Source organism: Mustelus asterias, chromosome 12 (genome assembly GCF_964213995.1).
Source record: "Mustelus asterias chromosome 12, sMusAst1.hap1.1, whole genome shotgun sequence".
Lineage (NCBI taxonomy): Eukaryota > Metazoa > Chordata > Chondrichthyes > Carcharhiniformes > Triakidae > Mustelus > Mustelus asterias.
In genome coordinates this window covers 86,858,168-86,881,095 of record NC_135812.1, presented here as the reverse complement: position 1 = coordinate 86,881,095, position 22,928 = coordinate 86,858,168, and the positions used below count along the sequence as shown (strand labels likewise).

At 42.2% G+C, this 22,928-nt stretch overlaps 1 protein-coding gene across 1 annotated transcript in view; it reads left to right on the top strand.

Moving 5' to 3' along the window:
• sdk2b (sidekick cell adhesion molecule 2b) overlaps positions 1 to 22,928 on the top strand; it is a 939,592-nt gene that overhangs the window by 756,090 nt on the left and 160,574 nt on the right. The window contains exons 26-30 of the mRNA XM_078225548.1: positions 8,962 to 9,077; positions 12,150 to 12,339; positions 13,409 to 13,507; positions 14,715 to 14,909; positions 16,397 to 16,598. Of these exons, the coding sequence (XP_078081674.1) occupies positions 8,962 to 9,077; positions 12,150 to 12,339; positions 13,409 to 13,507; positions 14,715 to 14,909; positions 16,397 to 16,598 (802 nt within the window). The remainder of the gene's footprint in view (positions 1 to 8,961; positions 9,078 to 12,149; positions 12,340 to 13,408; positions 13,508 to 14,714; positions 14,910 to 16,396; positions 16,599 to 22,928) is intronic.

Genomic DNA, 22,928 nt, shown 5'->3' with positions numbered 1-22,928 from the left:
CCTGCGTTATGAGGGATCTTGCTTCCTTCTTTGCAGTTTTTCTGAGGTGTACATCTCTCTGCTCCGGCTTCAGTTGCTTTTAGGTTTTCATATCTTGGGTTCTCTTTCAAGTTTATCATTTAAAATGCTATCTTTCAAATCACTACAGCTCACAATATCACGTACCACTGCTGCCAACCACGTTTTATTATAGTGCTTCACTGAAAACCCTGTTGCATTATGGGTTTGGCTCAATGATGAGAGCCTGAGATTTGTATGTTTAAAACATGAACCGTTTAGTTTTAGCTTTTAACTATTAACAGATCTCAGATATTGTCATGCATGATACTGTTTCTCGCATGCAGGCTGCCTTCAGTGTGCTCTCTGAGTCTATTACCATGTGGCTCTATACATCATTATTATGGACAGCACTATTTCCCAGTTCTAAGTGAAGCCTTGCTCTGCCAAGCACCTTTACATTGCAATGATATTCAAGCACATAATGCAACAGGAATCACTGCCCAGATCCACACCCGAACAAAAACCATTTGAACCATATACTGGACGGTATCTGTGTCCAGAGAATGAAACACAAATTGTAGAGGGAATAAATTTAGTCACAACTCACAAACCATCTATTACGCTTCTTATATTTCACGGAGATCATTTCAAACAGAAGACTAATAGAATCAAGAGAGAAACCCGATAAGTCCCCAGACCCTGATGCTCTGCATCCCAGAGTACTGAAGGAAGTGGCCCTAGAAATAATGGACGCATTGATGATCATTTTCCAGCATTCTATACACTCTGGAAGAATTCCAATGGATTGGAGGGTAGCGAATGTGACTCCACTTTTTAAAAAATAAGGGAGAGAAAAAACGGGGAATAATAGACTGGTTAGCCTGACGTCAGTGGTGGGGAAAATGCTGGAGTCAATTATTAATAACTGAGCATTTGGAAAATGGGGACAGAATCGGTCTAAGTCAGCATGGATTCACTAAAGGGAAATCATGCTTAACAAATCTTCTGGAATTTTTTGAGGATATAACCAGTAGAGTGGACAAGGGTGAACCAGTGGATGTTGTGTATCTGGACTTCCAAAAGGCTCTGGAAAGGGTCCCACACGAGAGATTAGTGAACAAAATTAAAGCTCATGTTATTGGGGGTAATGTAGTGACATGGATAGAAAACTGGTTGGCAGACAGAAGCAGAGAGTGGGAATGAATGGGTCATATTCAGAGTGGCAGGCAGTGACTGGTGGGGTACCACAGGTTCAGTGCTGGGACCCCAGCTGTTCACAATATACATTAATGATTTGGATGAAGGAATTGAATGCAGTATCTCCAAATTTGCAGATGACACTAAGCTGGGTGGCAGTGTGCGCTGTGAGGAGGATGCTAAGAGGCTGCAGGTGACTTGGGCAGGCTGACTGAGTGGGCAAATGCTTGGTAAATGCAATATAATGTGGATAAATGTGGTGTTATCCACTTTGGTGGCAAAAACAAGGAGGAAGATTATTATCTGAATGGTGACAGTTTAGGAAAAGGGGAAGTGCAACGTGACCTGGATGTCATGGTGGAACAGTCACTGAAGGTTGGCATGGAGGTACAGCAGGCGGTGAGAAAGCTAATGGCAAGCTGGCCTTCATAACAAGAGGATTTGAGTATAGGAATAGGGATGTCTTGCTGCAGGTATACAGGGCCTTGCTGAGGCCACACCTTGAGTATTGTGTGTAGTTTTGGTCTCCTAGTCTGAGGGAGGACATTCTTGTTATTGAGGGAGTGCAGCAAAGGTTCACCAGACTGATCCCTGGAATGGCAGGACTGACATATGAAGAGAGACTGGATCGACTGGGCTCGTACTCACTGGAATTTAGAAGAATGAGAGGGGATCTCATAGAAACATATAAAATCCTGATGGGATTGGACAGGCTAGATGCGGGAAGCATGTTCCTGATGTTGGGGAAGTCCAGAACTAGGGGTCAGTGTCTAAGAATAAGGGGTAAGCCACTCCGGATTGAGATGAGGAAGAACTTCTTCACTCAGAGTTGTGAACCTGTGAAATTCTCTACCACAGAAAGCCGCTGGGGTCAGTTCGCTAGATATGTTCAAGAGGGAGCTGGACGTGACCCTTGCAGCTAAAGAGATCAAGGGGTATGGAGAGAAAGCGGGAGTGGGATACTGAAAGTGCATATCAGTCATGATCATAATGAATGGTGGTGCAGGCTTGCGGGGCCGAATGGCCTGCTCCTCCACCTATTTTCTATGTTTCTGAAAAATAACAGATCTAAAGTGTTTACATCAATATAGTTTATATTTCAAATTATTTTTATCTACAGTGGCACAGTGGTTAGCACTGCTGCCTCACAGCGCCAGGGACCCAGGTTCAATTCCCGGCTTGAGTCACTGTCTGTGTGGAGTTTGCACGTTTTTCCCCGTGTCTGCGTGGGTTTCCATCGGGTGCTCCGGTTTCCTCCCACAGTCTGAAAGTCGTGCTGGTTCGGTGCATTGATCCAAACAGGCACTGGAGAATGGCGACTAGGGGAATTTCACAGTAACTTATTGCAGTGTTAATGTAAGCCTTACTTGTGACTAACAAATAAACTTTACTTGCTTTATTAGTTGCTGCATAGTGTATGTAGAATACTCAATGAGAAACCATGGAATAAGAACTGTTTCCCACCAGAATGCTGATCATAACTCAGTTGCATTTTAGCAGCAAGGAGCAGATCAATGAGTAGCTTTAGATGTTTAATTAAATCAAGCAATTGGAAAATGTCAGAAGCAGTATTTAACCATTTTTCTTAGAATTATACTTCCTTTGAGGTCCTACAAAATCCAGATAATTTGCTAGATGGGATCGCAGTCTTTGAAATCAGCTTCCTGTTTTAGACTATTCTAATTATGAGTGGCATGGTGGCACAATGGTTAGCACTGCTGCCTCACAGTGCCAGGGACCTGGGTTCGATTCCTGGCTTGGGTCACTATCTGTGTGGAATTTGCATGTTCTCCCCGTGTCTGCATGGGTTTCCTCTGGGTACTTTGGTTTCCTCCCACAGTCCAAAGATGTGTAGGTTAGGTGGATTGTCCATGATAAATTGTCCCTTAGTGTCAGGGGGATTAGCCGGGTAAATACATGGGGTTACAGGGATAGGGTTTGCGTGGCAGACTCAATGGGCTGAATGGCCTCCTTCTGCACTGTAGGAATTCTATGATTCTAATTGTCCTGATCAGATTATGACTTTGAATTTCATATTCTTTCAAAGGGGGCAGCAAAGTGGCACAGTGATTAGCAATGCTGCCTCACAACGCCAGGGACCCAGGTTCAATTCCCGGCTTGGGTCACTGTCTGTGTGGAGTTTGCATGCTCTCTCTGTGTCTGCGTGGGTTCCTCCGGGTGTTCCAGTTTCCTCCCACAGTCTGAAAGACGTGCTGGTTAGGTTGATTGGCCATGCTAAATTGCCCCTTAGTGTCCGAGGTTCGTAGGGTAAATAAGTAGATATTTAGGGGGTAGGGCCTGGGTGGGATTGTGGTCGGTGCAGACTTGAGGGGCCAAATGGCCTCGTTCTGCACTGTAGGGATTCTATGATTCTAAGAATAAAATGGAACTTAACCACAGTCCACAGATTAGATAAGCAGTGCTAACTGGAGGTTTCTGCAAGACTCTTGAGCATTCAGTAGAGCCAGATTATACCAAATCTGAACAGATATTTAATCTGTTGGGTGTGCAGTTATTAAGATGAGTTGAGCAGTGCCATCACTGTCTTCCTTTTTGCTAAAAGTCAATCTTGATGACCACTATTAACAAGAACAGTAGTGACCCTCCGAGTGGTTAATGAAATTATTTCAGTTGTTTTTGGTCAGTAGGCAAAACTGAAGTTATTAGATGGTGGATGGTAAATTTCAACCCTCATCTCATTGAAAAGAAATTCCATCATAATGGAGTCAAAGACTACGGGGATGATTCTCCCATCCCACTGCGCTGCCTTTATAGCATGGTGGGCCGGAGGACTCTAGCGGAGGCCAGATTTCCGGCGCCGTCAGCTCCGCACCTGAAACCTGAATTCATTAACACTTATCTAGCCAATAATTAGCATCCACACCCAAAGAAAGGATCATCACTGATGGAGCGAGTCGGGGTGGGGCGGTGGGGCGGTGGGGGTGGGTGGGGGGGGGGGGGGGGGGGAGGGCACATGCAAGTTACAGAAAACTTCCCCATTCAACCCCCACCCCAACCACCACCACAATCGTTTTGAGATTGTTCAGTGCAGCTTTGGATGACCACTTCCCTTTTGTTCCCTAAGTTTTAAATTACTTGTGGATAAGAATAAGAGTAGTCTTCGGGTGAAAGTACTAAACTGGGTGTGGTAAACCACTGTTAGCTTATTGCCTGTGTGTGTGTGACATGCCTGGACATGCCCCTGCCGGCCCTGCCTGGGACTCCTCCCCCCCTGGTCCAGGTATAAAGGTGACTGCTCCCCACCCCCTGCCTCAGTCTCTGGACCAGTTCATCGGCATGGGTGTGCTCCAAGTCTTTTGCTAATAAAAGCCTATTTGTTCTTGCATACAAACTAGTCTTTGCTTGATTGATAGTGCATCAATTTTATTAGCAAAAAGTTTTGGGATGGAGCAGATACTAAAACCCGATAGACTTGAATTGGATCCTCAGGCTGTAGGAGCCTCTAACAGCTTCGATCACTGGCTGCGCTGTTTCAAAACTTTCCTCACCGCCTCCGCCTCCGTCGTCCAGACCGAAACCGACAAGCTACACGTGCTCCACGCCCGGGTAAGCGATCAAGTATTCTCAATGATTAGAGACGTTGAAACTTACAAGGATGCGATCGAACTTTTAAAAGGCCAGTACAACAAACAGTCCAATGAAATCTACGTCAGACATCTTCTGGCTACTCGCAGACAACAGCCAAGAGAATCGGGCGATCAATTCCTGCATGCGTTGCGAGCACTTGGCAGGGCCAGCCACTGCAAGGCCGTAACAGCCGCCCAAAACACTGAGGACTTAATCAGAGATGCTTATGTCACGGGTATCAGGTCAGACTATATCTGACAACGACTGCTGGAACAGGGTGGGCTGGACCTACAAAAGACTGTGGCGCTTGCCGACTCGTTAGAGGTGGCCTTCCGTAATCTTGAGGCCTACACCCCCGACCACGGGGGCGCATCGTGGATACCGCGGTCGCTGCCACCTCTGTACTTGGGAGGGCCGCAGGCCTACGCCACGCCACGTCCCACCAATGACCCGACCGCTGCGGCAGTCTCTGGAGGCCCGAAGTGCTACTTCTGCGGCCTGGGGAAGCACCCCCGACAACACTGCCTGGCGAAGGATGCAATCTGCTCCGGGTGTGGAAAGAAGGGCCATTACGTGAAGGTATGCAGGGCGAAATCGACCTCCAAGCCCAGTGGCGCCGCATGCGACCCGCGGGGGCCACCATCTTGGATGCATCAGCTGTGTGTGAGCCGTGCGGGCCGCCATCTTGGACGCCATCAGCCGCGTGTGGGCCATGCAGGCCGCCATCTTGAACGCCCTCAGCCGCGTGCGGGCCGCCATCTTGGACGCCATCAGCTGCGTGTGAACCGTGCGGGCCGCCATCTTGGACGCCGTCAGCCGCGTCACAAAATCCAACGGTGGCTTCGGTTACACCGGACCAATCCAGGCCTCACCAACTCGCCAGGTCCATGATGGACATCGAGGTAAACGGTCGCACTACAAACTGTTTATTTGACTGTGGGAGTACGGAGAGTTTTATTCACCCTAACACAGTGAGTCGCAACGCCCTTTCAGTACTGCCAGTGAAGCAAATGATCTCCATGGCTTCAAAGTCCCACTCGGTGAATGTCCTCGGGTACTGCGTGGCGACCCTGACTGTACGGAGCACAGTGTACAAAAATTTCAGGCTCCTCATGCTGCCTAGGCCGAAAACTGTGAGAGGCATGGATAGAATGGACAGTTGGAATCTTTTTCCCAAGATAGAAATGTCAATTACGAGGGAAACATTGGTTTAAGGTAAAAGGGGAAAAGTTTAAATGAGATGTGGGAGGCAAATCTTTTACACGGAGTGGAAAGTACCTGGTGGAAGGTGGTGGAAGCAGATACAATAGCAATGTTTAAGAGGCATCTTGACAGATATATGAATAGGCAGGGAATCGAGGGATACCGACTGCAAAGGCCGTAAAGGCGAAAGGTCTTTAGTTTAGAAAGGTGTCATGTGTCGGCGCAGGCTTGGTGGACCGAAGGGCCTGTCCCTGTGCTGTCTTGTTTTTTTGTTCTTCTTTGTTCTTTGACTGCAGCGCTTTGAGAAGGCAGCTCACAGCCACCTTCTCAAGAACAATCAGGGATGGAAAATGAATGCTGACCTATCCAGTGAAGACCACATCACATGAATGAATTAAAAAATGAATAATTGTTGAGTAGGGGAGAATTACCATAGATTTAGTTATCATTATAAAATCCCTCACTCTTTACTTGGTCTAAACCCCTCTCTCCCGTCCCAGTTGACATTCTGGGCAGGATTTGCTAGCCTTGCTCGCCCCGAAACCAGAAAATTCTGCCCGAGGTCAACAGACTTTTCCATGGTCCGCCCCTCGTCCGCTCCGATTCCCGTGGCGAGTGGGAAGGTAAAATTCGCCCCACTCTCTTTAGCTTCGTTTAATAATTTTGTTTTTGTACAGTTTGGGTTAACAGCTGTTTTGATACATTTGATACGAGTGGTGTGACTACTTTCAAGAAGTAAACAAATCCTTTGTATTGATTATGTGGCTTCTGAAAGCATTTTCATGATTTGCAGGATCAGATTATTCCCTCATCTTTGTCTCAGTGATGTAAATGTATACATGTTTCTTTGAGTATAAGTTGAATTGATGGAAATGAGTTATTTTTTATGAATAAGAAAGAAAACCGAGCAGTGATCTTGATGTATAGTCGGTGATAACTGATATGTTGTGATGTATTTTTAATGATTCCTGCAGTGTAAAATGTCCTTCAAAGGACACTTGACATCATTATGGTTTTATTGCAGGCACTAAAAGTCCTCTGATTATGAACTTTATAAATTCTAAAGAGCTAAATTCTAAACAGCTTCTTAGTGTGTGGTTATTATTTGTGTGTATTAGTGAAATATTTTCATGAGCATAAGTAATTATTGTCTACACAACATTATGGAATATATATGTATAAAACAATACCTTACCATGAAGAATATAATGTGGATGGAACTGATAGATGATGTCTATTTGCCTTTGCTTCTGTTTTAATTATAGCATGCACAAGTCGTTTTAACATGTTCAAGTGTAAGTTGTGTGTAACCCTTATTAAAGGCACTGATTGTAGTCATTCATTTACATTCTTTACAAATCTACTTGCCAGTGTCACATAAGACAAATGCTGGAAATCCAAACTATAGACAAATGTGGGGAGGGAGAGAGTTAACATTTCAGGTAAGGAATCAATGAGCTTAGATGGCTAAGAATGTAGCGAAGAATAATACCAATAGCCACGGTTCCATTCCTGCACTGGCTGAATTAGTTTGGGGCCTGACCTTGCTGCATAGTGATGATGTCATGGCATATCCATGGTTAGCAACCCTCAATGGACGGCAACAAATGATGAAGCAAAATAAACCCTATACCATCATCCAGTGCTGCTGCAGGCATCTTGGATCTTCCTTCACTGTAGGATCATGTAAAAGCAGCAAAGATATACTAAGATAATCAAGTTCCTTAGCATAGGTTTGACTGTAAAAAACCTTTGAAATCACATACAGCTTGGACATAATTGAACAACAAGGAGTCCACCACCACGATGACATTTCAGGTTGATGCCTTTGCATTTCCTGTAAGGAATTACGTATTACATATTTTACATATAATGCAATTACATATCCTCCATGGTTTCAAGCATGGCTTGTGACACTGAAATATTTTATTAGATTTCACTTCATTTGGTCAAAATATTTAAGTTTCTAATCAACATAGTTCTCTGATAAAGTCTATTGACAACTGGAGATGTAAGATAATGAAGAGGCTGGATAGGGTAGAGGTAGAGAGATTCTTTCCACTTAGAAGGGAAACCAGAACTAGAGGGCACAGCCTCAAAATAAGTGGGGGCCGGTTCAGAACAGAGTTGAGTGGGAACGTCTTCTCTCAGAGGGTAGTGAATCTCTGGAATTCTCTGCCCATTGAAGTGGTGGAGGCTACCTCGTTGAATATGTTTAAATCACGGGTAGATAGATTTCTGATCGATAAGGGAATTAAGGGATATGGGGAGCAGGCGGGTAAGTGGAACTGATTCGCTTCAGATCAGCCATGATCTTGTTGAATAGCGGGGCAGCTCGAGGGGCTAGATGGCCTACTCCTGCTCCTATTTCTTATGTTCTTATGCTCTTATGTTTGTAACAGTTAAATATACACCTGACTCAAGGGTATGCAATAGGTCACAATTATATACACATTTCTAGTTTATAAAGTTAACTAACAACTTAATTTAACATAAAGTTCAACAGTATAGCGAGAAAGTGGTTAAGTGCTGATTTTACTCATGCACATGAAGTGTTAAATGTTCAAGGTGAAGCCAGGGTATTACTTTCACATCAACAGGACAAGAGCACATGAGTTTAAATTAGTGAAATGGATGTTAAGAAATAAAAATTTTTGCTTGAAGAATGATACACATTTGAATAGGTAATGAAAGCAAAGACAGTAAGAGGAATTTGAAACTTATTTGCTGTTTGAGGTGAAAATGAGAAGAACATTCTCATCCTTGATTTTTCTCATGTTCTTGACTCAGATGGCTGGAATGAGTACATTAGCATGATATTAGTAGATGGTGTTGCCTTTCCAAGGTCCTGTCAGCATCATTGGAATGCTTGCTCCAATTGTTGAGATGTCAATTGCAAAAATGTAACTTCCGTTAAAATTTAAAATCTCATTATAACTGTATGTATAAAACTGTCTTTCTTTCTTTTCTTAGTTCCTTCATCTGGACCAACAAATGTTTCTTCTCTTGCTCTTAATTCAAACAGTATCTTAGTCAAGTGGAATGAGGTTCCACAACAAGATCGAAATGGACTTGTCCTTGGTTATAAAGTAAGTTGATTGATTTGGATACAATCCTCATTTCTAAAGCTACATAAAAGTGAAGCATTTTGAGTCCACTTTTAAACAAGAACACAAAAATATTGTATTTTTACTCCAGCGACATTTTAATTTTTCCCAGATTAAACCCTGATGTCTAAGAGATGAGGCAGAGGTCACAAATGAATTTGAGGATTAGATGACATATATTCCAGGAAAAAAAAGTACTGTCTTTTTATTTCTAGAATTTAAAAGAATTTCCCGACCAGAAAGAATTGAAGTGTCTTTTCCTGAGGAGTGTAACTTTAATTTTTTGTAGTCTTCAAAAGGTTTGATTTTGTCTTCAACCCAAGTAGCAGACTGGTATGATGAGCTCTTCCCATTTCTGTGGACTTCACTGGTGGGACTTTGCTTCAGTCTTCACAAATTTGTACTTTGTAAATTTGTACTTTGCTGTAGTCTTCACAAAGGAAGACATAAATAATGTACCAGAGGTTCTGAGAGAAACAAGTTTTGGCGAGGAGCTGAAGGAAATAGGCATTAGTAGAGAAATGGTTTTGGGGAAATTGATGGGACCGAAGGTGAATAAATCTCCATGGCCTGATAGTCTTCATCCCAGAGCACTTAAGGAAATGGCCCTCGAAATAGTAGATCCATTGGTGGTTATTTTCCAAAATTCGTTGGACTCTGGACTGGTTCCTACAGATTGGAAGATAACTAATGTAAGCCCACTATTCAAAAAGAGAGGTAGAGAGAAAACAGGGAATTATAGACCAGTGAGTCTAACTGGTCTGGAGGAAGTTGCTAGAATCTATTATCAAGGATTTCATAGCTCAGCATTTGGAAGGCAGTGGTATAATCAGACAAAGTCAGCATGGATTTACAGAGGGGAAATCATGCTCGATTAATTTATTGGAATTCTTTGAGGTTGTAACTAGTAATGTTGATCGAGGAGAACCAGTGGACGTGGCTTATTTAGACTTTCAGAAGGCTTTCAACAAAGTCTCACATAACAAATGTCGATGTGAAGTTAAAGTGCATGGGATTGCAGGTAATGTCTTCAGATGTATAAAAGCGTGCGAGGGCATATGCATGGCAGATGCAGTATAATGTAGATAAATGTGAGATTAACCACTGTGATAGCAATAAAAACAAGATTATTACTTGAATGGGTGTAAATTGAGAGAGATGGATACTCAGCGAGACCTTGGTGTCCTCATGCATCAGTCGCTGAAAGTAAGCACGCAGGTACAGCAGGTAGTAAAGAAGGTGAATGGTATGTTGGCCTTCATAGCGAGAGGATTTGAGTATAGGAATAGGGATGTTTTGCTGCAATTGTACAGGGTGTTGGTGAGGCCACACCTGGAGTATTGTGTGCAGTTTTGGTTTCCTTATCTGAGGAAGGATGTCCTTGCTATAGAGGGAGTATAACGAAGGTTTACCAGGCTGATTCCTGGGATGGCAGATGTGTCATATGAGGAGAGACTAAGTCAGTTAGGATTATATTCACTGGAGTTTAGAAGAGTGAGAGGGGATCTCATAGAAATTTATACAATTCTAATAGTGTTAGACAGGATAGATTCAGTAAGAACATGCCCAATGGTGGAGGAGTCCAGAACGAGGGGTCTTAGTTTGAGGATATGGGGTAAACCTTTTAGAACTGAGGTGAAGAGAAATTTCTTCACCCAGAGGGTGGTGAATGTGTGGAATTCACTACCACAGAAAGTAGTTCGAGCCAAAACATTGTATGATTTCAAGAAGAAATTAGATATAGGTCTTGGGGCTAAAGGGATCAAGGGATATAGGGGGAAGGAGAGATCAGAATATTGAATTTGATGATCAGCCATGATCAAGATGAATGGCGGAGCAGGCTCGAAGGGCTGAATGCCCACGCCTGCTTCTAGTTTCTATGATTCTATGTCTTCATTTGTGTTGGAATTTGGTAACCAATGGAGTGCATACACAACAGGTCCAAAGTTCAGCTGCAATTAGGTCTCAGGTCTCATTTGCTTTAATTTCCGCAAGTTGGGCCTTATACCTCCAGTGGCAACTCGCACAGTAATTGTATCCAATTTCAAGTTGACTGCCTCATTGGCCACAGGACTGGTCAAGGGGAGAGAGAAAAACAAGAAGATGACCAATTGCCAACAGCTCTGTGTAACCAATGGGAGCGCTCATGTTCGTCCTGGCTCCACATTGCCCTTTCAAAAAAAAGTTCAATTTTTTTTGGCATCAGCTTCTTGGTCGGCCACATCCACATCTCATAAACTTGATTGGAGTGAGCTCAATGCTTGCTACACTTCGGACAATCCAGTCTCTTAGAGGGGACTTAAAATAATTCCTAGACTCCAGAGTGCATAAGAACTAAAGCCTGTCACCCAGATGCCTGAAGTGCATCTGAGGCCAATATAATGTTTAATGTTTTCCTAGCATCCTTGGACTATAGGGCATAGCCCTGTGAAGTTGAACATTTTTGCCCATCATTAAAATGTGCACAACCAAAACTAATTCCTACCTCCACTGATCTTCAATGAAACTCCCAAAACACACTCAATCCAGTTCCTTGTGGGCATCAGTCCACAGAAATAATTGGCAATCTTATTTCGAAAGGTCTCAAACATTGTTAGAAATTCTGACAGGAGTAAAGGAGGATGCTCTTCAGAGATTTAAGTTAGTCCACATTTTTTCAATTGAGTCAGGTTGAGTGAAGTCTATGTGTTGCTGACTGGAGTGCATTCTGCTGACACTAGGTACAATACTGTGATATTGTTCCATTTTTCTGTCCTGAGATGACCCCATCCTGATAAATGCAAACACTTTCAGCCATAGAGAAACTGATATTAACACTATTATCAACAATAAGTCTGCTTAAAACTTGAAGACATCTGTTGATACTACTATCACTAATGGTGAACCTTCTCGTTAAAGAAATAAAAATGCTAGGTGTTACATTATGGGCTACAAAAATGAAGGGCACTATTATTTACTTTAGGAACGACCTACCATTAAACATTTCTTCCATTCAATATTGCCGACAGAATTTTCTTAATAGTCCCTCTGCTATTTTTCTCTGTTTGAATGTAGGTCCTGTACAAGGAGAAGGATTTGGAGACTCCTATGCAGATCCGGACCATTGAAGGCAACACCACACATGCTGTTCAACTTGTTGAGTTGGGGAAATATGTGCTGTACGAGATCCAAGTCCTTGCTTTTACCAGAATTGGAGATGGAGTTCCAAGCTTCCCACCCATTCTTGAGAGAACATTGGATGATGGTTGGTATTTTTCCAATTATATATAACAATGGCTAAGTGGCCTTAAGCTTCATTCTAATGTTTTAAGTTGTTACATACTTGGCTGGTAGGAAACAAGTGATCAAGTTTTCCTTGATTCCTGTTGCTGATTTACCTTGCAAGCATTCAGGTTTAAACTTGTCATCCAAGTCACGAGGCAACATGAACCTTTTATTTCCTATGCTGTGAATATTTACAGTCTGTACATAAATGTTGCAGCTCAACTGTCAACAAAATTATGATTAACATCACTTTAAAAACTTAACAAATTGGACTCTGTTGCTCATGTGCTCATGATTGAAGAATGGCCAATGAAATCTGTTAAAGTTGTAGGGAGACACATTTGCCTTTAATCTTGTGCTAAGAGCTACTCCTGAAAGTGGTCAATGATGTTGATATTGATAGTAACATTGGCTTTAAGACCTGACATGCAAGTCTAAGCTCAGGTTTTTATTGTGATTCATCGACCAAACTTATCTTCACTTAAATCTGCATCTAGTACAAGAATAAGGCAGCTAATTATATCCAGTAGCTGAACTACAAAGAAGATCCAATTTAATCATGGTTTATTCCAAGTTAGCTGATTTCAGCTGGGACAGCAATCATGACAATACAATGTTTCACTGTCTCCGGGCTCAAATGAGGATTTTTAGCCAGGGTTTCCATTTCCAATCATGATCCAGTGAATACTCCTGGAACTGATGATGATATGAAAGAATTGTACTTGACCAATGCTGCTGTTCACTTTCAAGCCATGTCACCAATTGACACAGAGGCACATATGATAATGGCTAAGGTACTGAAAATGAATGGTGCCTCTAGAAACATATCCAGCCAGCAGACAATGCCTAAAAGAAAGAAATGCAGGCAAGGGAAGAAAGTAGCAAGAAAAAAAATAACTATTCATGGCAGTAACTCAAATGATATTCAAGGGCAATGACATGTAGAAGTGAAAGATAGTTCAGCAATCAGAGCAACAAAACCATTACAGTTGTTGAGTGAAATGGTTAAGCTGTAAAAGTAGCTTGTTTTAATTGTTTCTGTCTTTTAGTGCCTGGACCGCCTGTAGGAATCCTGTTTCCAGAAGTTCGGACAACATATCTACGTCTAGTCTGGCAGCCTCCAGCAGAACCCAACGGGATCATTCTGGGTGGGTAACTTGGGAACTCATGAAACATAAAATAAATGTGAATGAAAATACCCGCAATAATCTTTCTGACTAGACATGATAGGAGGAAGAAAGATCAAATAAACAGAAATAAGTACAGAAAACGCTGGAAATACTCAGCAGGTCAGACAGGATCTGTGGGGAAACAGAGTTGATGTTTCAGGTTGATTAAAGCTCACTAACCTGAAATGTTAACTCCGTTTCCCTCTCCACAGATGCTGCCTAACTTGCTGAGTATTTCCAGCAATTTTTTTAAATTTCAGGTTTCCACGATCCACAATATTTTGCTTTGGTAGAACAAGGAAGCTGATGGAAAAGCCGAACATGTTAGTTTGATTAATTATTCGGTGGCCTATCATGTTCAACACACAGATGAAAAAACATCAAATATTATAGTCTCAAGCCACACAAAGGAATGTGATGACAAGGATTTGTTTTATATAATTTTTCAGTTAACAAAGAGCAGCAATTTGTTATAACTGAAGATATGATGCATGAAAGTTCTGTAGGATGTTGCAGGAAAGCCATTTGATATTGTTCCCAATTTAAGAGATTGATAGACAATGCAGGCTATATCCAAGGTAAATGTAGCCATGAGGTAACTTTCCAACTATGACTGTTGTAAAGTAGTATTAAAATTAGACAAAATTATATTCATATTGTGTTAACTCACACTGGGACATACTCATATATTTGTAAAGATGGTTTTCAAATGCTAATTGTCTCACAGACCCCCTGAATTATTGATACATTTCCATGGACCTTTAGGACAGTATTGATGTGCAGCTGGGAAACACCAGCCATAACTTATTTTAAAGAAATATCAGATACCCAAGAAAAATAGTGTTGCAATTGCAGATTTTGCTTAATGCAGCAAAATTAAGTATTTCTAAGTTAACAAATACAGAAGAATGCAGCGAACCTGAGTCACTGAAGAGCAATACGTAGAACAGGAAACCAATACGCTACTACCTGTTTTACACTAAAACACCAGATCGGTTTCTACCACACTATGTTTGCCATAAGTGAATCCCAGTGCTAAAAATCTAATCACTGGAATCTTCTTACAGACATCAATTTTCAGAGCAAGACTGTAGGTATAATTTTAGAAGGATGTAGCAGTGCTCGCAAACCACATTTTTTGATAATTTAGATAATGATTTGATATTTAGTCATTTTGTTTCCTTAGCGTACCAGATAACATATCGATTAAACACAAGCAACACAAATACTGCCACGGTGGATGTGTTGAACCCAAGTGCTCGACAGTACACAGCAACTGGCCTAAAACCAGAATGCAGTTATGTCTTCCGCATTACAGCTCAGACTCGCAAAGGGTGGGGTGAAGCAGCAGAGGCCTTGGTGGTAACAACAGAAAAGAGAGGTAAGTATGAGTAATATCAACAAGGGAACTGTTCTATTGAATGAGATCGATGCTGTAGAAATGCAAGAGACCATCAAGCCTCCCGAAGAGTATATTCTCTAGAATAGATCTTAGTCCTTGAAATGTTTTCCAAGTCACTGACACATTGAAAGATTTGAATACCCTAATAGAAGACGTTAAAGGAAATGTTGTGCCCTTTATTGATATCAGTTTGACCCTGGAATCTGCTTATTTTGTGGAAATATATACCTACTTTTTTTTATTGGTTCATGAGATGTCGGCGTCGCTGGCTGGGCCAGCATTTATTGCCCATTCCTGAGGGCAGTTAAGAGTCAACCACATAGCTATGAGTCTCGGATCACATATAGGCCAGACCAGGTAAGGGCAACAGATTTCCTTCCCTAAAGGACATCTGTCAACCAGATGAGTCTTTCTGACAATTGACAATGGTTTTGTGGTTATCATTAGACTTTTAATTCCAGATTTTTTTATTGAATTCAAATTTCACCATCTGCCATGGTGGGATTCGAACCAGGATCCCCAAAGCATTACCCTGGGTCTCTGAATTACTAGTCCAGTGACAATAGCACTACGCCACTGCCTCCCCTTATTATTTTCAAATCAAATGCTAAATGAGTGAGAAATTTGGAAACCTGGGAGATGACAAAGATCCGTGGAAACTTAACAGAATGACAATCATATAGTGTAACTCAAACTGATACACTAAGCAGAAGTTATGTGAAATAAGCAGCTCTCTTACAATGGTTTAAAACACTGTCCTTTTACCCCAGGAACTAGAATTTCAATTAATCTTAAACTGATAGGATTGGGGGCACTTGCTCCTCTGAAGCTTGTGGCTGAAATCAATTTGAATGACTTGGAAAAACCATTCCCTACAAGGAGTTTTACCAGCTCTTGACTCAAGGGTGAGGTGGACATATATTTCCTTCAAAGAAGGATTAATGCCTTAAAGAACTGTTCCACTGGAAAATGCAAGATAGTGACAGTAGAAAATGCTCCGCATTTTTCTCAGAAGAAAACTTCATGGCCTAAACCATTTTAACTTCACAAGCAAAAGGCTGGCAGCATGGAATTATAAACATCGCAGAGAATGAAACATAATTAAAAATCTCCGATTCCTACAGTATCATGCCAGAGAAAATTATATATAACTTTTTAATTGTTTCCCCATGGGACACTTTTCATTGTTTCGATTTCCTGAAATTTCTGTAATACTTGAGAAACAAGTAGAATGTAAGTTATGATCTAGAATACATTACCTGTAAATGCGGTAGAAGCAGATTCAATAGTATCTTTCAAAAATTAATTGGACCCATACTTGAAAAGGAGAAACATGCAGGGCTATGGGAAAGAGTAGGGGAGTGGGGCTAATTGGATAGTGAATGGCCACCTTCTGTGCAGCAAGATTCAATGATAAAATGTGTAAAAAGCAGCTTGCTCTCTAAACGTTTTCCTTCCGTCCTCAGCTCACCCGCAACCGCCCAGCAAACCTTCCATACAGCAGCAGGATGTGCAGTCACGTAGTGTGCTGCTGTCCTGGGAACCAGGCAGTGACGGTCTGTCACCAGTTAGGTACTACACCATCCAAACTCTGGAGCTACCTAATGGAAACTGGTCACTCCACTCAGCTTCTGTGAGCCACGAGTCTACTACATATCTTGTAGACAGGTGAGTGCTAATGTTTACAAAAGATGGTCAAAATTTCAAGAGGGGGTTGTGACAAAATAGGGAGATTTTTGCCCTTACTTTTTAGGCAGTTAAGAATGGGAGATGTCCAGATTGGTTGATCTGTAAAATAACCAGGGTACATACAAACTGTTGTGCTCGGTACAAATTGAATTGTTTATCGTCAAAACTTGGAACCAAAACAATTTGAACTTCCCTTATCAAAGCTTTTAACGCCTTACTGACAGGTTCAAAATGTATTGTTTATATGTATTGTACTGTTTCAGTATTTATTGATCAGTTATTTTGTCTAAATGCTTTTGCTGTTGGTGTGATATTTCTCATCTTCTGGGAAACCTAGGAGAATATGGGGGGCAACCCACGTGGCATACAATGAGATGTATATTATTGGGTTCCTATACCTGAACACACAAACCCACATATGGGATTACAAGGACAAAGGTTTCAATCCTTAGGAGACTTAGGCCCAGATTTTTGCCATGATGGAAAGGCTCTCATATCCCCATGTGACCTTAGTGCCGACCCATGTGCTTCATCCACTACCCTTTGCCATTGCCTCCTCCATGCCAACTCATCTACCATCCTTGGACAGTTCCAAGGTGTTAATGTGTAAAAAATGCATAATCATGTTTCCTGTTAACAATCCTGAAGGAGAGGCTCTTTGTCATGGCAAAAGTCCCACAAATTGCCCAAAATTCCCACACCCAGCATTTCCCATCTTCAGTAGTCAGGCCAGGATTTGCACATGCGTGATTCGTGGGGGAAGCCGGCCATTTGAATCACCAGCTGCCTCACGGAAGTGGGATTTTGATAGCCCAGGATAGGGTTGGCCATTTAGGATGGAGATGAGGAGAAATGTCTTCACTCAGAAGGTGGTGAACCTGTGGAATATTCTACCACAGAACGCTGTGGAAGCTGCGTCATTGAATATATTTAAGAAGGAAATAGATTTTGAGACACAAAACGTGTGGAGGGATATGGGGAGAGAGTGGGATTATGGCATTGAGATAGAGAATAGAGCTTGGTGGACGTCCATGGTGGACCTGGACCTTATGGGTCCTGTCCTGCTTTCAGGCAGCATGAGTGTTGCAGTGTTGCCCTCCTCGGTGTGTGGGGCTGGAAGTATGTTGCTCACATGGAGGTGGAGTCAGATGGGCTGGACACCCCTGGAGTCTCGTGGGTGGAAGGTCCCAGGCTATGCTCCAAATGATCCTCATCCCTTCAGGTGCCTGAGGGCCCCACTACTCTTCCATGGGATAGAGGGGTAGCTGGAGTGAGGTCCAGAAGCCTCACCATCCTCTGGCGCAGGCACTTGTGAATTCCCACTAATGCCTGCACCATGGTGTTGGATCCCTGAATCATGGAGTTGGATCCCTGCACCATGGAGTTGGATCCCTGCACCATGGAGCACATGCCCTCAGACATGGGGGTCATGAGCTGAGCCATGGTGCAGACATCTCCTGTCATGTAAAGCACAGTCTGCACCAAGGTCTCTACCGAAGAAGCAGCCCTTGCAGTGATGGCCACAGTGCGCGGAAGTGACGGCACCATCTCGTTGGACAGAAAGCAATGGGACTCCTCCAGTCAGCCTTTCAGTCCACGGAGGGATTCAGTCATCCTTTCCTGATGCTTGCGACTCTGCCTTTGCAGTTCCATCAGCTCTGGAATGACTGGACCTAGGGGCACATCATTGGGCAGGGGCCCAGCAGAGTCTTGGCCGCCAGCATCCCTCTGAGTGGCAGTTCCCTGCCTCTGCCTGCTGTGGATCTTCAACTGTGAGGTGCTCAGCAGTGAGTGACCCAGAAGTCTGCCTACTCAGTGAACCCACCGAGGTGTCAGTATCTGCCTTGGTGCCGGGTGCGGGTGACATCTGTGACACAGCTCCAGTGGGGAAGTCTGAAAGTCTCCCTCAGAGCTGCTCATGTCCAGAGGGTCCAGGGGGCGTGAGGATGGTCTGGACTGTTCAACGGCTTTGTTGCAAGAGAAGGGAGATGGCATGAATGCATTACAGAGGATAAAGGAGGGTCAGCATGACTCCGGCTGACTGTGCCTGCTCATGCTTACTATGGTTGAGTTTGTCCCACAATAACACATACAAGGAGAGTAAAGGCAGGAGTCATGAGACTGAAGATGGTGATGAGGTGTGGCAGGCATGGGGCTTGAGTGGGAGCTGGAGTTTGAGGAGCCAGCAGCTACTGGAGGAACATGGTGATTGTGGGAGGAGGGCCTTGTGCCTGGTATTGGCAATCCCCGAGGTGGCTGGGTGAGAGATGGAGAGGTGTGCGAGGGTGTCCAGAGAGAGACTGGAAGTGGTTCATTTACCTTGGCTGAGTGAAGAAGATTGTTCATCTTCTTCCGACACTGCTGTCCCATTCTCCTTTGCAGTGAGCCGGCACTCACAAGGGCTGCCACTGCATCCCCGGCCGGTGTGGTGACCTTGCTGGAAGGTCTTCTTCTGGAGCAGGGGCCAAGTGCATCCCACTTCTGCTGCACACCATCTAGCATTCTGGTCAGGGCTTCCTTCCTGCGGACTTCTTGGCTGCCATCCCCTGGGATAGATCTGGAACAAGTGCTGTGGAGTCATTTGTATGGAGTTCCCCAATGATTACAGCACTAGGTTATGGCAGGGCAGGCAAATCAGAGGGAGCACAGCATGAGTGTGGCATGATTTTCGTGTGGATAAATTGTTTTCCTAATAAGGCATAAGATTCTGACAGAAATCACGTCAATGGCGTTGGCGGGAATCATTCCACTTTTCACACTGGAACTGACACTCTGCCTAATTCTCGTAAAGTTCTGCCCACTGACTTATTCATTTAGTCAATGAATCTTACTGCAGTATTTTAGATTGACTAAATGGTGTTAAAAATCACTTATTAAGTAATGTTTAGATTGAAATTTCTGTGCTTATGCTTTTTCTTCATAATTCTTTTTTCATAAAAAACACTATTTCTAAAAAAGCTTGTTTTTTGTATGTAACTACTGTACTTGAAATGCCACACTTCAAGGAACAACTATTTTTGAAACAAAATTGAAGGAAAATCAATAATCTTCTCTTGGTTTCTCTATCCTTGATAAACCTCCCTGTCTTCAAGGACAGGTGTCCCTAAAGAGAGGTCAAGGACAGGTGTCACAGTTTCTCCAGATAATTGCCAAATTACAGAAGATTTCCTCAACAATTGGCCTTCAACTGACCTTACAATATGCCTATTTAGGATATTTCCTGGCAGGGAGTACCTGAGTAATGACCTTAAGTCACAGGCCATATGTTTATTTTTAGTAACTGCTCCAGACCCTAAATTAACCATGAGCAGGACCATGAAAGATCAGCTGTGATGTTAAATTAATAATGCTAACAATTTTGATTTGGTCATTTCCTGAAATAGCTGTAAATCCAGATTTGCTCTAAGTTACTAAATCAGGAAAGCGACAGTCAGGGATTATTAAGTAGCAATTATTAAACCCTATTGAAAAATTAAGTTAGGGACTGCTGCACATTTATAGTCGCTGATGTTCTTGTTCAATCTTTTCATCAATTCTGCAGTTATTATTGAATAATTAAAATTGAATAAATTCTGATTTGAAAGGATTTGAAGCAGAGCAGGAACTCTTCCTTGTTTAATGTAGCTTTAGGTTCAGTTTTGCAACTATAAGAAATGTCAATCTGCAAACAAAATTGCTTCAGAATGGCCTCTCTCTCTCCAGTGTGAACTTGCTGGTGACTCAGCAGATGGGATGACTGAGTGAATCTCTTCCCACATGTGGGGCAGGTGAAAGGTCTCTCTCCAGTGTGACTGTGTTGATGTGATCCAGCCCATCCTGAAATGACGATCCTGTCTTTTCTGGCACTTTTTCCCGAGGCGGGCGCACTGAGCTGGGAAATTTCCCGACTCCTCCCTGCCTTAAAGCCAAGCAGTGTGCCTACTGTTAGCACAACTGCTCTTGCTATTGTCCAAAGATAAAAACATTCTATTCCATCTCAGCAAGTCTCTTTACTTGGCCTTTCTTGTCCCCATCACAACCAGGCCTTCTTGTCAGACAGAATTCAGAGCAGGTCACATGAACACCATTCTTCTATTTTATCATAAATTAAAGATATGGTGCCAAAACATAACAATCTTATTAACTTTGTATTTGTAACAATAAATTGTGAAACAATGTATGTTATACTGGAGATGTGTAAATCTGGTTAGGTAAGTTCAAATCATGGCTTAGTCAGTTCCTGTATTTAATTAGCCATAACATGAAAACCAGAAACATATTAGATTCAAATGAGTAGCAAAAACATCGGTTTTAAAGTAAGTAAAGATAAAATATAGATTTGTACCTCCTTTGAGCACACGCAAAATAAATGATATTACATGAAGTGACTAGTTTCAACTATATTATTAAAAATCATGAATAATTGACAAATTATTCAAGGTAAATAGAAAAATTATTTGTGACCTCACATGCCTATTTTCCCTTTTTTAAATTTTATCCTGTCTCCTTCTCCAGAAGGTATTAACCACTTTCAAAAGCTCTGGATGCCTTCTGGTAGCTCACCCAAGTGGCCACTCCTTATTTATGAGTCTAAACAGTGACAGTCAGTAAACTGACTGAGTGCAGTGGATGCAGAATCAATCGATGGATTCAAGAAAGAGATAGATAAATATTTGATCAAAAGTGGGATAAAGAGCTGGTGGAAAAGGCAGGGAAGTGGAGTTAGGATGAAATGGAGATCAACCAAGATCATATAGAATGGCAGAGTGGACTCAAAGGGCTGAATTGCCTACTCTGGCTCCTAATTTCTATGTTCCTTTTTCAACCATATGGAGCATCACAACCAACTTGTCAGGCCCACAGTCATATCTTTTCAGCTGCTTCAGTAATTTGGAGTGGAAATGTGAACTGATTTGTTACACTTCCCCAAGCTAGAAGTACTTAGGCCAGTTGTAACATTCTCATTTCTATTACTGCTGAAATCAGCAACTTCACAATCAATAGCAAAAATTAGGATTGCCTTGTCTGTGTTTTCTGTACAGCTGCAGGTTGCAAATAAAATAAATCTAATTGTTCAAGTGAAGCGCTCACAAAATGCCATTGACTTGCATGATTTGACCCAAGATTTGAGGATAAGGGATAATAAACCTTTTAGGACTGAGGTGAAGAGAGTGGTGAATGTGTGGAATTCACTATCACAGAAAGTAGTTGAGGCCAAAATATTGTGTGATTTCAAGAAGAAATTAGATATAGCTCTTGAGGCTAAAAAGATCAAGGGATATGGGGAGAAAGGTGGGATCAGGATATTGAATTTGATGATCAGCCATGATCAAAATGAATGGCAGAGCAGGCTCAAAGGGCTGAATGGCCTACTCTTGCTTCTAAGTTTCTATGTTTCTATGATCTTCCACAAGGTACACTTGCATGAAAATACAAATGCTAAAGCCTCCATTTGTTTTCCTGCCTGAAATCAGAGCCAGAGGTGTAACCCAGTCACATGATGTAAGCATGACACACACATTGCATGTTCTGAAGTCAGAGATGGAGTCAATACGGATCTCCTATGAAAATGGGGGAGAATTTGTTTTTTTACATCAAATATTTGAGAAAAAAAATTTTTTTTGACTTATCTTGCAACACGGTACATTTATTGCAGAAATATTTTAATAATCTTTAGTTATTGTTTTCTGTTTTTTTATCGGTTTGTAAATTAACTTTTGCCACAACATTAGTGCACAATAGTTATTTCTTAAAGCAAAACCCTGGCATTAAATTGTGATCAAAGGATATGCTGAGGTGTGTTGAGGTCTACAGAAACCAATTGAATTGGTGCAGCCATTCTTTCATCATTCAATAAGCCAGCAGCTTCATAAGCTCACCACATCCTTTTTGTACAGTTACACATTTTTATTCCTTCACTCATGCAGTGTACAACACTCATCGCTGTTCAATGTCATTTAAGTACAGAGGAAAAACTGTGGCTTGCCATTTCAACATTTCACCAAATAAGGAGAGAAGGCTTTCTGTGATTATTTTTAAACGCAATCACTGCTGTCCTTCTCTTTTGTTCACTGACTTCTTTATGCTCTTGTCAAATAGGTGAATCACATTATGCTGCAATTCTAGAGGCTGTTTGGCTCTGGGGAGTCTCACCTGAGCCCAATCCTGCCTTTACTCGATATCCCCAAATGTGTACTTTTCATCAACTGGAGATCAAGAGCAGAATCTCTCATGTTCACTATACCCTAATCAAACAATCAAACAAGTCCTACTCTATTCCTAATAATGTATCAATGCTCAGTCTATCTAGGAGTGTTTAAGTAAGGACTG